The sequence below is a fragment of the Capsella rubella genome, unplaced genomic scaffold, assembly GCF_000375325.1.
Source record: "Capsella rubella cultivar Monte Gargano unplaced genomic scaffold, Caprub1_0 scaffold_8, whole genome shotgun sequence".
Taxonomy (NCBI): Eukaryota; Viridiplantae; Streptophyta; class Magnoliopsida; order Brassicales; family Brassicaceae; genus Capsella; species Capsella rubella.
Genome location: NW_006238916.1, coordinates 4323681 through 4342130, shown reverse-complemented (window position 1 = coordinate 4342130; position 18450 = coordinate 4323681). Strand labels below are relative to the sequence as shown.

The 18450-nt window shown below is 36.4% G+C and overlaps 1 protein-coding gene, 1 long non-coding RNA gene and 1 other non-coding gene across 3 annotated transcripts in view; 2 read left to right on the top strand and 1 right to left on the bottom strand.

The window, feature by feature from the left end:
- Positions 1–1662: 1662 nt before the first annotated feature.
- Positions 1663–2425, bottom strand: LOC111829063. Its single transcript, XR_002832639.1, has 3 exons — positions 2235–2425; positions 1960–2135; positions 1663–1881 (listed from the first exon to the last, which is right to left on the bottom strand). It is a non-coding gene; the product is annotated as an uncharacterized LOC111829063 (long non-coding RNA).
- Positions 2426–7415: 4990 nt separating this feature from the next.
- On the top strand, positions 7416–7522 carry LOC111829136. Its single transcript, XR_002832694.1, has one exon. It is a non-coding gene; the product is annotated as a small nucleolar RNA R71 (small nucleolar RNA).
- A 10102-nt stretch (positions 7523–17624) lies between these two features.
- LOC17874952 (uncharacterized protein At1g24010) overlaps positions 17625–18450 on the top strand; it is a 1337-nt gene continuing 511 nt past the window's right edge. Inside the window, 1 exon segment of the mRNA XM_023777569.1 lies at positions 17625–17661. Coding sequence (XP_023633337.1) covers positions 17625–17661 — 37 coding nt within the window.

Below are 18450 nucleotides of genomic sequence, written 5' to 3'. Positions count from 1 at the left end.
TCGAGCAATCTCTCTCTTTAACTGGCGAATGTCTTCAACCCGATTAAATGAAAACACCTGGCAAGAGAAAAATAAATAAACCTAAACAAGAAGTTTTAGTAACAACGTAAAGAAATGCTTAGTTTCAAATAAGGATAAAATCCCACTGGTTAATAATTGCAAATCGGCAACGGTGTGATAACTAAAAGCGAATCCTCGGCTTAAGGTAGTTGATTAGGACCGATAGTAAAGTGGATTATGGAGCTAAGAACTTCAAACAAGCATTTATTCAAAGTCCTTAGACGCTTAACTAGACTATTGCATTTCCATGACAAAAATCACTTGATTAATCAAATAATCATCAACTTCTTCTAAAGGCAATTAAATGACTAATAAGCATTAATAACAAGTATATCTAGCCACTAAACATCCTAATCAATATTTTCCAATGGCAAGAAATTTAAAAATCTTACAGATTTTGGTTCGGGAATTTCATCGAACACCTACAAGGTATGAAATTCCTAAGACTAGAATTAACATAATCAAGGTTGATCTAGCATTATTAGCAACCTCTAAACTAGGATCTAAGATAATCAATACAATAAAAGAAGGAGGAGTTCCTCCCCAATGTTGACACATCAGTTTTTGTATTGAAGCAGGTGTTGACACATCAGTGTTGACCAATCCAATTATAACAATTAACACACATCAGCTTTGATTAACCACTAACACTTTTGTATTTGTCCTGGTGTTATTTAGTGAATAAAAAATAAAACTTGAGATGTTGTTGAAGGTTTCACGGGTTTAAATGCAATGGTCACGATTGTGAGACTATTTGCAGAAGATGTAAGACTAATTGGTTAACAGTACGACAAAGATTAAAAACAAATACCAAAATAACTGTAATATATAACTATAAATATATAAAAACACCAAAATCGATATTTATTAATATATAATAAAATTAAATATGGCTATAATGAAATCCTATAAAGAAAATATTAAAAAATCACTAAATATTTATTCAAATATTTTTTTTAAATAATTAAACAAAAATGATTATTCATATCGGGAGATTAAAGCTTTTTTATTTCCTCAAATTGAAAGATTAAAGCTAAAGAATTATTAGTGTTTGAAATTAACATATCTATATATGGATGCAATCTACAACAATATATATTCCAGTTGAATATGCTAATATATGTAATTAGAAATTATTAGTATTTTCTTATTGTAAATATGAATTTTATGGACCACCCTCTATAATTTACAACCGCAAACGTTTATGGAAATAAGGTTTTGAAATTTAACAATTTCCAGAGGTTCGAACGGTAGATTCAATTCAGCTCTAAAGTCTAAGCCCATTATTTTAAAAAGATACGTACATTGTAATATAATATCTATATACATGATGATAAAAGAAACATCAAACCCAAATGAGAATATTGTTTCGGTGATTTTTATTATTATTTTGAAAAGACCTGAACCCGTTTATTTTTTTTAATCATGCATAACCAGATTAACCCAACTAAATAAGCTAAAACTTACTAAATCAATTTAAACCAACTAAATTGGATTAACCCAATTAAACTAATTCAACCAAACTGAGTCAATTTAAACCAGACAAATTCCAAGTAAACCAGTTAATCAAGCAATTCCAATATAAACAAGTAAATCAGGAAATAACCAACAGAAGACACAACAAAACAATCCAAATAACCCATTTGCATGAATCAACAATTCAACCATTATTTCAAAATCAAACCAGCATTCCTAACATGTTTCTAGATTCCAGAACTAACGTTCCTAACAATAGTTCTACCCTTATTCACGAACATCCAGTGAGCCCCTAGATCATTCTTTTCTCCTCGACTTGATCCCACAGTCACACTTTCCCTTTACCTGCATCAGAAAAAAGATAATTATGAAGCAACAAATAACAATACTCAGTCAATGCTGAGAACTGGTGTTGATCGACACCTTCCTACTGACGCTTGACACCAACACTTGGAAACCCGACCAGACAAGTTAGTGTTGATCGAGACCCTCCACTGGTGTCGAGCGACACCTAAACCCTAACATCACTCCATTCGCTTCTCCTTGCACTCCTTGGACGATTGAGACTCACCAAAGGGACGTTGAGAGGCACCACAACACTGAAGACAAGCATACAAGCAAGGAAATCATTCAACAATCATAGAAAACACCAAAGCATGAATCAAAACTGCTTAGATAAGCCTTGGTCATGCACTCACCTCTTAAAATGGATTAACCAGAAACAAAAAAGAGAGGAAATGGAAGGATCAAACTCTCCTAACACCAATTAACCCAGATCTAGCCTTCTAACTCCTGAAACCATCAAGAACAAGCCTCAAATTCTCCAGAAAACCTCACAGAAATCTCCAAGAACTTTTAGAAACTTCTCACTCTCTGATAACACTCAAAAGCGGCTGAAACAAAACAGAGTCAACTTTTTCTTCTTTTCAAAGTCAAAACCTAGGGTTAAACCAACCCAAACCAATCCGATTTTGCAATTGAAATCAAATCGGTCCGACTGAAAATTGTTGGTGTTGATCGACACCACCCATTTCCGAACAAGGGTGTTACACTTATTTTATTTCTTTTGTTATAATGTTGTAATATCTTTTTGAGACAACAACTATCGAGAGATTTAAAATTATGCTGCAATATTTGATATTTAGTTTTGAGAATGATGGAGTTAAAACGACAAGATTATGTGAGAAGAATAAATTATTTAGCTTTTTGAAAAGACCCAGCTCGTTTTTTTGTTTTTAAACATGCAAACTGGATTAACCTAATTAATTCAAACCAAGTCAACCAGCTATACCAAACTTAATCAAGTTAAACCATCTTAACCAGCTAAACCGGTCCTAATCAATTTAAACCAAATACACTAAACAAAACAAATTAAACCAATCCAATCACAATAACCAGCAACAACAGCGTAAGACTTATCCAAACAATGAAAAAATTCAGTTCCATTAAACAAGCATTTCAACCATATCCAAAGTAGTCATCATCCAGAAATAAATAACATCTTAACATGTTTCTAATTTCCAGAGTAACAACCTAAAATGCAATAATATATAAACTTTACTGAACTAACGAGCCCCTAGATCATCATGCTCTCAACGTCTCTATTGGGCTATAAACATGATGTAGCAATTTTACCCTATCAATTAAATTATCGAATCTCAAGGAGCAACTAATTAACACACCAATAATACACAAATTTGCTTAATCTAAGCTTAACAAGAGAAGGGTTTTGATTTATAAATGTAACTAACAATGCAATTTAAATCAAACAATGCAAAACAAGATAAAAGAAAGCAATAATCAAAAGACTAACAAGATTGGAATTGAAACAAAGCGGGAAAAGACAATTACTAAGCAATAATTAAAAGACGAATTCTCGGGTTAAGGCAATTGACTAGAATGACAAAGAGACGGGTTATGAAGGTTCAAACAACTTCTAACAAAGGATGATCCTTAGGTCATAGAACACTAAGCAAGACTAAGACATTTCCATGAGATTAATCCCTTTATTAATCAATCAATTATCAACTTCTTTCAAAGGCAATCAAATGATAAATAAGCATTATAAACAAGTCTATCTAACCACTAATCACCCTAATCAACAATTTCCAAAGGCTAGGAATGAAAAGCACTTAAAAGTTTTGGTTCGGGAATTTTATCGAACACCTTCCGGGCATGAAATTCCTAAACTCTAAATCAACATAATTTGGGTTGATTTAGCCTTATTGGCAACCAATAAGCAAGGATCTTAAACAATCTAGTCCTAAACTCCATAACCCAACTACTAAATCATCCTAATCTACCAAAACCCAAGAACTCTAAAAGACTACTCACTCATGATCATGTAACCACAAAGCAATGAAATTGATCTTTGAAGAAACATAATTAGAGAAAAGTAGAAGATGAATCTAAAAGAGAACAAGATTAAATAGCATAAATGTACTTAAGATTCATACAAAGATTCCAAAGATAGAAAAGAAATTGAAAATAAGCACAAAAGATAGCATAAGATCCATAATTTTAGGCCTTGAAACACTTATATAGTCTAAGAAATCGATCCGGGTCAACCTGAGATGAACCGGGTCAAACCCAAAGTCTTTATATCCAACCGGTCGATTGTATGGTCGATTGAAAACTTGTTTTGGCGTCTGTTTCACTCCAACCGACCTGCCACCGACCTGTTGGTCGATTGTAATTCTCGATGGCTTCTATCTTCGTTCTGTATGGATATACTCTCACTAAATCAGTCATAACTCATGAACTATAACTCTGATTGGCCTGACACCACCACCGTTGTAAAGCTAATTCGATTTCCTATCACTTTTGTTCAGAGCTTCAAAGCTAAATCACAAGTTAAAGACTTCATCTGAGTCGATCTTTGAGGGAATTCGGACTGGATCTGCATCATCAATCCTCCACTTTGCATTCAAACATGTATCTTCTATTATCTTAACCTGAAATAACTTAAAAGACACCCAAAACACACTAAAACACACTCAAAGATACTATATGACTTCTAAAAAGCAAGAAGACTCATTTAGACACTAAATGCAACAAAACACAATGAAAATACAATTGAAACATGATAAAAAGGATAATAAAACCCTTAATAAAGCTGTAAACATGATGTGTATCAACTCCCCCAGACTTTCCTTTTGCTTGTCCTCAAGAAAACAATCTAAATAAAGGCCAAGAGAGAAGCTTGAAGGAGGAATTCAATAACCACAAAATATCAAGCAAATGATTCAAACCAAAATCCTCAAAGATAGTTTAAAAGTACTTGAATCAATCATCGTACTCTCAAATATTTTCTCATACTCAAGTTAATTCATAATTCTAGTTCAATCTCAAACTATTAGCAAAGACTCACAATCAAGTTGAAACATCTCTTTCACATTCATTAAGGTGTTTGGCGCGGTCTCGCAAATGGTAAATAAATCAATCTCAATCGGTTTAGGGTAAAGGCTTTTTGAGGTGGCTTTGTTTGTTTGTTTCTTTGGGTGGCTAACTCTCAAACAAAGGAATGTTAGAAAATCATGAAATCCATCCAAGACCAAGAACAATTTACGCATACAAAGTTTAACTCTTGTTGTTCTACCCGTCTTAGATGCAAGATCCTATTTTCTACCCTTAGCATAACCTTTTTCTTTTCCTTTTTCTTCTCTTTTTTTCTTCCTACCCACAAAGACTTTTAACCCACACTCATTGATCATTTTGCTTTTGTAGACACCTAGGGAGTTCTTTTTCTTAAACACTTAGCTCTTTTTTTTATCTCTCTCTTTGTTTCCCTTAATTCCCAAGACTTGTAACTTTCTAAACTCTTTTTTCTTTTCTTCCTTTTGGGGAACTAACTTGGCATATCTCTTTATTACACAACTTAGAGACTTAGAGCTTTCTTTTAAACTTAATTTAACTCCCTAGGGACTCTTCTTAAAACCTTGATCAAACCTCCCTTTTTATTTCATCCTTTTCTTCTTTCTCCCAAACCAAACCCAATTGATCAATCTAACCACCTAACTTTTCATTCCCTCCTAAAAGCTAACTTATAATGTTTCCAATACTAGCTAAAACAAGAGTTAAACATTGTCGTTCTCAATACTTTCAAGATTTCACAATCTATAACATTATCAAGAAGAGGCCTCACTCGCAAATCATTCCATGGGATGAAAACAAAGGCTAGGTCAATGGTAGGGGAGAGTTTCAAATCATTCAAGAGAGTGGTGAAAGGGTATATGATCCGATTAAGAAGAATTTACCATGAGAATGCATTCAAAAACCATAAGCGAGAGGATAAGATTAAAATTAAGTCCAAATACATAGAGATGCTTCAAAGATCATATAAGTTTCACACAAGAAGAGATTGCTTTCAAAGAATGCAAAGGTCTAAGCATGAATTTTCATTTCTTTCCAAGATGATCAAGCAACAATGAACTATGACCGAGGGCTGTAAGATTCAATCATAAGGTTGAATTTCTACAAGGCATATGAATCATCACTTCCAATTTTTATGCAAATGCAAGCTATATGCTACTAGACTCAATCCTAGAGATAGAAATGACTATGCAAAACTAAATGCATTCTTTTGGATTTTTCAAATTTTTCAAAATTTTTTGATTTTTCTCAAAACATAGCTATTCACAATGCAAGACTCAAAGAAAAGAAAAACAAAACAAAACACAACGTTAGATACCTAGTCCCTCCCCCAAACTTAATTCATAACGTCTCGGTGTGATAAAAAGATGAGGAAGAGACTAACAAAAAAGAAACTAAAATGAGTCTTAAAGCGGTATATACAATGGAAGGTGAGGCCATACCTTGGCCCTAGTTGTGAACCTTAGGGAGGAGAGTGAGGGGAGGAGGAGTGGAACTCCTTGGTAGGCTAGTTGGAAGGGTTGAAAGAGTGTGGAGGCGGGAATGGTTGGACCGTGTTCCACCATTTTGGTTGATGGTGATGACCCTTGAGAGGAGATCTTGAAGCCTAGATTTGTCGCTTTGAAGTTCGGGTTGGATTCTTGCTTTGAAACTTGCAAAAGGTGTAGAAGAACCCTTACACTTCTCCTTATACTCAATTGCTCCATCTATTAGCTTCAAGGGGTGCAAACTCATGGTGTTAGAGGAAGGAACAAGGTTGGGAGGGGGGGGGTTGTTTCTTCTTCCTCTTGTTGGCTTCAAGGCCTCTCTTAGCTTTGCCTAAATGCTCCTCTTTACCATCGCCTTTAAACTCATAAAATAAAGAGGCTAGACACTCACCATCCAAGATGTTTTCATCAAGCTTTATGGTCTCTTTATTCCCCACATTAACAACTTTGATCTCTTCATGTTGATAAGTAAAGTCTCTAATCACTTTCTTACTCTTCATATCTTCATGTTGAGAAGCCAAGCTAGTGATCTTACCCTCAAGAGCATTGTACATCTCATCCATCTTGTTGTGCATATCAACACATCTCTTACCAAAATCCATATAATCCTTAGTTTGGCCTTCTAAAACTTGATTCAACATGGAATTCACTTCATCATCTTGAGGAGGAGGTTGAATATAAGATTGTCTTTTGTTTGATAATTGAGACCTTGGTTTGAATCCTTGCTCTTGTTGAACTTGAAATAATCCCTCTTGTTGTTGTTGCATCTTCAAGAGCTTCTCCACATTCTCTAATTTATCTTGCAAATATCTCAACGTGTAGCCGTCTTGTGATATCTCTATATACGATTTATCACATATCTCATTGCACCTTTGATCACTTTCAGCCAAATTCTCAACAAGTAACTCTCCTTGTTCGATATTGAGATTTACAAAACTTCCTTTGCTAACCACATCCAATCTCCATTTTAGCTCCTTACTAACTCCCCTATATAAAATACTAAGGATAGCTTCCTTGTCGAATCCATGATGAGGGCAATCTCGTGTATATCCCTTAAGTCTTCCCCATGCTTCATAGAAACTTTCATTGATTCTTTGCTCAAAGCCCATTATGTCCTTCCTCACGTTGGCCGTTCTTTGCTTAGAGTAGAATTGAGAAGGAATATCCTCTTACAATCATCCCAAGAGTTGACCAAATGTGATGGTATAGCTCTCTCCCATCGGCTTGCTTTTTCTCCAAGAGAAAATGGAAACAAAATGAGCTTGATACTACCGTCGGGCACACCTCCAATCCTAAATGTGCTACACAACCTCTCAAAGGAGTCCAAATGATCATAGGGGTTCTCCTTATCTAGTCCCAAGAATTTAGAGCCTTGGATCAATCGAATCAAACTTGGCTTGATTTCATAAGCATTGGCTTCTATTGGAGGAGCTCGGATTCCATATCTTAACTCATGACAATGAGGAACATCAAAGCTTCCTATTGTGGCTGTTTCCTCTCTAGCATAAGTTGGATTTACTCTCAAATCTTGAGGTTGTGGAGCGTGAATAGTATTAGTACGAATGTCCACATCCAACACCTTAGATGACCTTGTCTTCCCATTCTTCTTATTTTGATTTGAGTACCTTCGAAAGCACAAGAGAATCAAAGAAGACAAGTTAGTAACAACAAACCAAAGAGAGTTCATCATCTCAACAAGATGTGTGAATCTAATCATATGCGCGAAAAGTAAATGGCCTAGTCTCAAGCAAAAATGAAATCCTAATGGCTAATTGATATTGCTCCCCAGCAGCGGCGCCAAATTGATGTAGCAATTTTACCCGATCAATTAAATTATCGAATCTCAAGGAGCAACTAATTAACACACCAAGAATACACAAATTTGCTTAATCTAAGCTTAACAAGAGAAGGGCTTTGATTTATAAATATAACTAATAATGCAATTTAAATCAAACAATGCAAAACAAGATAAAAGAAAGCAATAATCAAAAGACTAACAAGATTTGAATTGAAACAAAGCGGGAAAAGACAATTACTAAGCAATAATTAAGAGACGAATTCTCGGGTTAAGGCAATTGACTAGAATGACAAAGAGACGGGTTATGAAGGTTCAAACAACTTCTAACAAAGGATGATCCTTAGGTCATAGAACACTAAGCAAGACTAACACATTTCCATGAGATTAATCCCTTTATTAATCAATCAATTATCAACTTCTTTCAAAGGCAATAAAATGATCAATAAGCATTATAAACAAGTCTATCTAACCACTAATCACCCTAATCAACAATTTCCAAAGGCTAGGAATGAAAAGCACTTAAAAGTTTTGGTTCGGGAATTTCATCGAACACCTTCCGGGCATGAAATTCCTAAACTCTAAATCAACATAATTTGGGTTGATTTAGCCTTATTAGCAACCAATAAGCAAGGATCTTAAACAATCTAGTTCTAAACTCCATAACCCAACTACTAAATCATCCTAATCTACCAAAACCCAAGAACTCTAAAAGACTACTCACTCATGATCATGTAACCACAAAGCAATGAAATTGATCTTTGAAGAAACATAATTAGAGAAAAGTAGAAGATGAATCTAAAAGAGAACAAGATTAAATAGCATAAATGTACTTAAGATTCATACAAAGATTCCAAAGATAGAAAAGAAATTGAAAATAAGCACAAAAGATAGCATAAGATCCATAATTTTAGGCCTTGAAACACTTATATAGTCTAAGAAATCGATCCGGGTCAACCCGAGATGAACCGGGTCAAACCCAAAGTCTTTATATCCAACCGGTCGATTGTATGGTCGATTGAAAACTTGTTTTGGCATCTGTTTCACTCCAACCGACCTGCCAACCGACATGTTGGTCGATTGTAATTCTCGATGGCTTCTATCTTCGTTCTGTATGGATATACTCTCATTAAATCGGTCATAACTCATGAACTATAACTCTGATTGGCCTGACACCACCACCGTTGGAAAGCTAATTCGATTTCCTATCTTGTTAAATAATGGTTTGAGATTTAGTAAGTATCTACTCTTGAATATTTTAAGATGCATAAATTAAATAATTCAATAAGCATTATGATTGTTGTATCGAACATAAATTATAAAATTGGGACTGATTTTTTAATCTATGTTTTATGGACAATGCCAATTCCTAATAACATATCCAATTCGGAATAAACTGAAATTAAAAATATAATAATTAATTGAATCTCCACATCTAGTTATAATTAAAAGAGAAGTACAAAATTCAAAATGACCAAAATTTGATAAAAAAATAACTAAAATTGCCATTCAATTTTATATGAAGGAGAGTGTTTCTCTAAATCGAGAAGGCTAAATTAGTCAACAAAATTTTGGAAGGAAGAAATAGTAATTGGATCCGTGCGTTTCCACTATACCAGCCGTGTAAGTCTCTTGGATCCTCTTCTTCCAAAGGAAAAGAAAGATTGAACAATATATCCAATAAGTTTGTGCACTCAAACCTGTATCAGTCCAAAGCCCAAAAACTAAAATATCTCATTATATCCAGCTGATAATTTTTTTAGCCCAATCGATTGCGTCAAACGTTTACCTTTTACATTAGTTTCGCAGATTCCTGGTATATGCAAAACATTCATTACTGTTGGACCAAGGCCTCCCTAAGATTGATTGGAGCGGATAATGGGAAGTCAGTTACGGGCCTATGCTTGGTCGTTTAGGCCTAGCGGGTACGACGGAGGAGATCGAGGAAGGAGTTGAGAAGAATTAGGAGCCGATATGCGAGGATCTCGAGGAAGCAGGGTCAGATCGAGGGTATAAGTAGTAACGAGTAGTCATTGTAAAGGAGTATCTGTAACTTATCATAGCAATCAATATACTAAATCCATTTTCCAGTTTTCATCTCGATATTCAAGTGAGCCTAAATCAGAGAAACTAGCCCGAAGTCCCTTTAATCCTTAACTAACACTTTGTAATCAACTTTGGTGGTTTCTTACACCCACAATTACCAATCCCAAAATCACATCATCACGTAATCACTATTTTTTTGCAATCATATCAATGTAATTTGATCAATATACTAAAAAATCGCAAATTATTAATTTTTAATACTAATTATTTTCCAAATAATTGAGCCTCGTAGCTCCTTCAACTGGCCCAATAACTCATCAATATGCGGTAAAGGGTACTTATTCTTTACCGTAACCCGGTTGAGCCTTCAATAATCAATATACAAACAGGAACTTCCATCCTTCTTCTTTACAAAAAGCATTGGTGCTCTCCACGGTGAAACACTCGGATGAACGAATCCCTTAACCAATAAATCTTCCAACTGCTTCTTCAGTACATCCATCTCTGCTGAAGCCATTATATACGGAACCTTAGATAAAGACTTTGTCCCTCGTTCCAACTTAATCGTGAAATCACAAGACTCCCTGAAATTGGCATCACCCACTAATAGACCTACTTCCGACCCGACCGCTCAAAGTAGACTCTTCTATGGTGACAATCTAGCTGAACTCTGTACTGATCCAGGCAATCCATTCCCAAGATGACATAGTATAGCTTTATCGAACTGATGTACAAATATGCTACAATCCGACTCGCCTGGAATCTAAACATCTACAACCCAAGCTCTCCTTTAAACCGCTAACAACTTGCCTCCTCGAAAATACTCATCGGGATCTCCCGAGATATTGCTGCTCTTATCACACTCTAGGGTAATGAAGCAATTCGTTGCTCCAAAATCAAACAAAATATGGGATGTAAACCCGCCCACCAACGGCCCCTACCAAAACCCTCAAGCTAAGAATTCCGCCCCAAAAATCACAACATAACATACCAAAACAACATAATTAAACAAAAATTGAGTCTTACAAATTAAACATGTGATCGATTTGGCAGTACTTAATCCTCCTTTCTCCACGGTAGAGTAAACTTAGGGTCCATCAATAATCTGGGCTACTGATTGCACCCCCAGCAGATCCGTAGGCGGCACCCACAATTGCTCCACCGAATTTATAACAGCTACTACCATTCGCTACGGCTTGGGAAACCTCACCTTGATGTGATATGTTTCCTTGTAATAAAAGCACAGTCAAGTCTTCGTGCGCTGCTCACTATTACGTGATCCATGCTAACATACCCTTAGCTTCCACCACCACTTTGACCTGCTTTCAAAGTCTCCTTAACACCTGGCAGCACACCAATCCCAACTGGCTGCACTCCCACAAGCCCGGGCTGCATGCATGCAAGTCCTATTTGTGCACCCGCATAGCTTGGTGGTCCCACTAGAGCATCCACTGGTACCGCACCTGGTAATTGCTCCAATAGTTGGTTCAAAACATACGCCTGGCGATCATCTCGACCATGGGTTCCTCTAGTTAGAACATCCCCAACCAAGTGCCTAACTAAAGTTGTAACATCGTCGACCACTCCAGGCCCCACGACAGTAACACCAACAAGATAGAAATAACAAGCAACAACCTTAGCGATAATTCTAACAACCATGTTTTAAAACCTAGAAACCTAGATCATTCCTCTCTTATTGCCATGATTCCACTGTCACACTTTGCTATTACCTGCATCACAAACAAGAGTGGTGTCGGTCGACACTCACAAGTAAAAAATCTAGAACACTAAGTGGTGTCGATCAACACCCACCAGTGGTATTAATCGTCACTCGCGGCTATCTCCATGAAAAAATTCATTGGTAACAATCGCTCCAGTCGTCGCTCCTCGACGGACCTCCATCTCCAGGGTCTTTAAGAACGATGATAACTCTCCAGAAGGTCATACAGAGCCACCATGACATAAAAACAAGCACACAAACAAAGGAAATCAACCAAACAATAATGAAAACACCCATAACAAGGATTAAACCTTTCATATAAGAAATAGTTATGCATTCACCACTGATTGGATTGAAAGAATGATGAAAACGGAGAAGTAACAGCAAGCTCCAAATCCTCTGAACCCCAACAGCCACAAATCCCCCCATTCTCTATGCTAAAACCCACAAGAACAAACTATTAAACTCGCTAGAACCCCTTGAAAACAACACTTAAGCACCTTAGGATCAACTCTCAACTCTCAGCTCTTTCTCTTCTCTTTCAAAAAATGACAAACTCAAGAAAAGGCCAAAGAATGACGGATGTTCGAGTTTATGTCGATATAGCATTTCTTCCAAACCATAAGTTGAGTTAACCCAATGATAAGAAGTTAAAGCGTCTAACCCAAAATTGTTGGTATCGACTGACACCCACCCTTGGTGTCGATCAACACTACCCAAATTTTGATCAGGGGTGAAACAGAGTTTTGTGTCTCTTGGAGTTCAATTACCCCAGTGCAATATAGTACAAAGGGCTAAATCGATCCAATTGAGTGTATTGTAAACAATTAAGATATAACATAACTAATCAAGTCAAGCCAAACAGTTGAAAGTTCGGAGTGTTCAATTCAAATGCAGGTAAGTAAATAACATAATGAAATTAAGGAATCTAATAACACTACTAAAGATAAGTTAAAGATCTAAGAATAATACTAAAGAGAAACTAAACATGTAAGAACTAAAGAAGCAATATTAAAAGCAGAAATCAAAGCAAGTAAACAATCAGATGAAGGAAGGTCTCAAGGATGGGCTAATGGGGTGATGAATCCTCTTAATCTCTTGGGGATGCTTAACATGCTCAAATAGATATAATCCTGGACAATGAACCACTTAACCTAATCAGTCCATTCTCTTGGCAAAGATTATTAGATCTAAAGTACTTCCTAAAGTACTTGCTGACATTTTGACTAAAGCTCTTGACAAGAATAGGTTAAAGGAAATGAGGAATCACATTGGTGTTCATACCTTGTCAAAGAAGAACTTCAAGCTTAAGGGGGAGATTGTTGGAGTAAGCTTGAAGACTTAAGGCCCAAGCAAAGCCCGTCTAAACCGAGTTATGGTTTTAGATTGTAAACCGAGTTATCGTTTAGGATTTTTGTATTAGGGTTTGTGTGAAAGCTCTATATAAGGAGATGCTAGGGTGTAGCATAACTTATGAGCTTTGAGAGATTAAGAAATTAAGAGTGCTTTAGTTTTGAGTTATTTTCTAAAGCTAATAAAGAGAGTTTTTCTTTAATCTTAAAGTCTTAATAATCTTTCAAAGAAACTAGAGCTTCCTTCTCTAGGTCCGAGTGCTTGAAGTGCTCACCTTGGTCGGGCCGAGTTCACTCGATCGGGTCCATGCTCTGAAGTGTCTGAGTGTACATGTTTTTGCTCTAAAATGCAAATAATATGCAAATGCCTATGCTAAAAATCCTAAATATGAAATATGAAGGAGAAGAAGTTAAAACTCCTAAGAAATAAGACTCTAGATATGCAAACTATGCACAAAACATATGCTTAAGAGTGTAAAAATATAGAGTTATCAACTTCCCCAAACTTATTCTTTGCTTGGCCTAAAGCAAATTCAAAGTAGGAAGAGAGGTTTGAAGGTAGGGATTCAGAACCAATACTTGCTGCTAAAGTAGTTAAAATCAATGTCCTTGTCTATAGTTCTAGAATGCAAATTATATGAACCACACTCTGAAAACTTTAGCCATGCTCATTTCAACACAAAATGTCATCAGTCATAGAACCTAGGCAAGCATTCAAATCAACCATTCTTTTTAACATTCTTTAAGCAGTAACCATGAATCTGGATGTGAAATGAATATAAACTCATTTGGCTAGGTATGAAAAGGTTTATGAGACAAAGAAGGTCTCCTTTGATGAGGGTTTAAACGTTTTAAGTGCTGGGATCTCTCAATAAACAAGATTGAGCTTTTGGGAGAATGTTAAAGGTAAGGACCAACAAATGCATACAAGAATAACATCTTGACTACCCAAAGGCCCCAAGTGATATCCTAAATGTCTAAACCCATATGGTCCTATTCTACCCTTTTAACTCTTTTTATCCCATTTCTCTTTTTTTCTTCTAAGTCTTAGGGGAGTTCTTATGACAAATTAGTCGATAGGGGGTTTTCTTGATAAACACTATGGTTCTCTTTCTTCTTAACACTTAAGACATCAAAACTTTTTGCTATTCTCACACTTTTCTTTCTTTCTTTTAAAATCTAGAACCATCTTTCTATACTTTGCATTCCCCACACATCTTTCACTAGAACTTTGAACTTTTCTAAAACTTTTCTCTCCTAAAAACTCAACTCATTCCATTTTTCTTTTCTTTCTTTTCTTTTCACCATCCCAACAGATCCCAAAACCCAAGTAGAATCTATCCTAGTCCTATCTGAACCGAAAAATGCAAATCAGAACTACTCAATATCTTATTCTTGTCGGCTCAAACCTCACACGTTCTCTTAAATCTCAATCCAATAAAATAGGCCTTCCACTCAGAATCAATACAAAGACTTGAAGAAAAGGTTAAGGTTTTTTAGGGAGTGGTTAACTGGTCAAGGTTATAACCAACTACTTGGATCAACAAAAGGGTGGTAAAAAGAGGGAAAGAAGATCCAAGTATGTATACAAGGTATCCATGAGTTTATAACAAATCACAACCAGATAATTATCAATTCAAGTTAAGGTTCTAATAAATACGGAATGGCAACATATCAAAGCAAGCTTCAGTTTAGACTAGATTTCAAATCATGCGATCAAAGAATGGTGCAGTCTCAATTCAAGCTCATACAATTACATTAAACAACTATGTACGAGGGCATTGATTTTAAGTCTAATGAAACAACAAATTCTTTGATTCTAATCATCCTAATCCCCTATACAAATGCATTGATCCTAAATGCTACATCCTAAAGTAAGACTAATATGCAAATGCAACTATATGAACACTCTGTTTTTAAAAGATTTTGTGAAAACATTTCAAATTTTTAGGGTTTTTGATGCACATAGATGAATGCAAGACTAGATGCTAAAAATTCGAAATAAAAAAACAGAAAAGATGTCAAATGCTATTCCAAACCCTCCCCCAAACTGAAATTACACAGTCCTTAGTGTAATAAAAATCCGAAGGAAGACTTGGGATCTAAAACCAACAAAAAAAAAACAAAATGCAAACTGGAATATCGAAAGAAAAGTGATGGAGTTACCTGTATTGGGCTAACGGTGCTGGCGCGGTCGAGTCAATTTTACTGGCCTGATCGGGTCAGCTTAACGAACCCGATCGGGGAAGGTGTTGCTTCCCTTTGTCCTGGTTCAATGCTAAAAGAGTGGTACCTCCGCATTACACTCAACTTTGAACTTGCTTTCTTTGGAGGAGTACCACAACTTTTCCCCTAGAGCTTCTTGATTTTTCCACTCATCTCTTTCACCGTCATTTTCAACTCCCTAATTGAATCCATTAGAATGTTGATAGTTTGGAGTTCTAACCAACTATGAGATGCATGATTTCTCGACTCTAGCTGTTGGGGAGGCTTGGGAAGCACATCTGGACACTTTGAAGGGGTTATGGCTTGACGCGATCGCTTGACGCGGTTGTGTGATCGGCTCAATGGTCGTGTTCCACTTGAAGCTTCTTCATTTGCAGCCAAAATCTTAGTTTTTAGCCCATTTACACCCTCCAAGACTGCTGGCTCAGTTAACTGACTTTTGTCTTTAGATCACAAAGACATCTACTGAAAGACATTGGACCTAGTGAGTAAGGCAAGGTCAATGAACCAGAATCCTCTAGCTTCTTTGGGACAATCTTCTTCTTGACGATGTCACTACACTCATGGCTAAGTGCTCTTTTTCTCTCATCTTCCTTAGCTTTTTCTTGAGCAGCCTTCTTCTCTTGAAACCTTCTTCTCTCAGGATCATGTTGTAAGAAGGAATATTGCCAAAAGCATCTAACAAAGCTACTGTTAGCTCAGTCCCTTTAAATGTTTTGAGTATTTCTCTATACTCCTCCTTGATTTCTTTCTTAAATCTTCCAGGGAATGGCAATGGAGGCTTGAAGGTTAGAGGGATGTAGTGTGGTTCCTTTAACTTTGAGAAAACTTGCTTTTCAACTATGCTGGTCTTGACGCTATCAGTCACTCCAGTGTCCGATTGGGTGGGTTGGTCGGATCTATTCCCTTGTGTTTTTTGCAGCCTAAAACTCATTTTGACAGAAACCTTCCCCCTCTGTTCATCACTGTCCTCAGGGATTACCTTGTGGTCTTGATGTAAAAGTAGTTCTCCTAAAGTGATAACATGAGCAGTTGCAAACTCCTTGGCTTCCGTATACATGTCTTTGTTGCTTAAAGCTTCAAGCTTTTGAGACAGATCATTATATGAGGAAGTTATTGTGTTGTTGAGCTCATCGAACATCCTAGTCATTTCCAATTGACCATCAGCTTGCAGCTGGAGAATCTGCTGCAACATTTTCTTCAACTAAAAATCTTCAGCAGGGGCAATCCAAGGTGCTGGATGTTGAAAACCATGTTGTGGAGCCAAAGGTTGATGATAGCCATCTTGAAATTGATAAGAAGGTGTAGTGACTTGCATTGGGTGGTGCTTGTAGTGGATATTCATCATGAACTGGTCCATCAGATACATTTGAGGTAGGTCAGCAAAGGTGAGACAGGGTCGAGCTATGAGCAGACTCGACTCGATCGGGTTGGTTTGTCGGGCTCGAGTAGTCGTGTACCTGAGATTCAAAACAGACAAGCTGCAAAGGTAGAATCCCTTCATCCTCTATGTTAAAACCCACAAGAACAAACTATTAAACTCGCTAGAACCCCTTGAAAACAACACTTAAGCACCTTAGGATCAAGTCTTAACTCTCAGCTCTTTCTCTTCTCTTTCAGAAAATGACAAACTCAAGAAAAGGCCAAAGAATGACGGATGCTCGAGTTTATGTCGACATAGCATTTCTTCCAAACCATAAGTTGAGTTAACCCAACGATTAGAAGTTAAAGCGTCTAAACAATTAGATGAAGGAATGTCTCAAGGATGGGCTAATGGGGTGATGAATCCTCTTAATCTCTAGGGGATGCTTAACATGCTCAAATAGATCTAATCCTAGACAATGAACCACTTAACCTAATCAGTCCAGTCTCTTGGCAAAGATTATTAGATCTAAAGTACTTCCTAATCTTAACTTTCATTGATAAAACATACAATATATAGGCATAAAGATCAAGCTCATTAATGTCAATCTACTCCTTAACAGCCAATCTATTTGGTAAGTAAATAGATCTCTGGCAGTAGTGAATCTGACATTCCATTGAACACTTTTTGGGTGTTGGAATGTCTAAGATTTAATCCCACATGGTTAATGCAAAGACTAGCAATTAAATCTCCTAATCCAGAAGGTATCTACCTGAATCTATACTTGAGCATCCCTAGAAACTAAGATTCCTCATCACCTAACCCATCCTCTTAACCCAGAAAACTACTCAGATCTGGAATTCATCATGAAGAACACAAACCCAAAAATTGCTAAATCATGCATAACTAGATAGATAATGATCTATCGAGCAAGATAATATAAAAAAGCATTACTAAAAACTCAAAAGATCAAAATACATTAAGATTACAAGTTTCTGGAAATGTTGGGTGGCTACAGAGAAAAACCCTAATGAAACTTGATTTTTCTCTTAATGACCCAAGATCTCTATTTATACTAAGTACTGTAAGCCCTAAAACACTAAAAGACAAATTGCAAAGTCAGTTTGAGGGGAGCTCGTTCGGGTTCATGCTGGGCTCGTTCGCGTCCTCTTCCAGCTCGTCCGAGTCCATCTTCCTTCTCTAGGTTCGAGTGCTTGATCGTCCTCACCTTCGCTGGGCCGGGTTCACTCGATCGATTTCATGCTCTGAAGTGTCCGAGTGTACATGTTTTTACTGTAAAATGCAAATGATATGCAAATGCCTATGCTAAAAATCCTAAATGTGAAATATGAAGGAGAAGAAGCTAAAAATCCTAAGAAATAAGACTCTAGACATGCAAACTATGCACAAAACATATGCTTAAGAGTGTAAACATATGCTTAAGACTCTAGAGTTATCAACGGGTGTTACACTCCTTTACTCTATGTACATATCTCATTTACTGCTAGATATATATATATATATATATATATATATATATATATATATATATT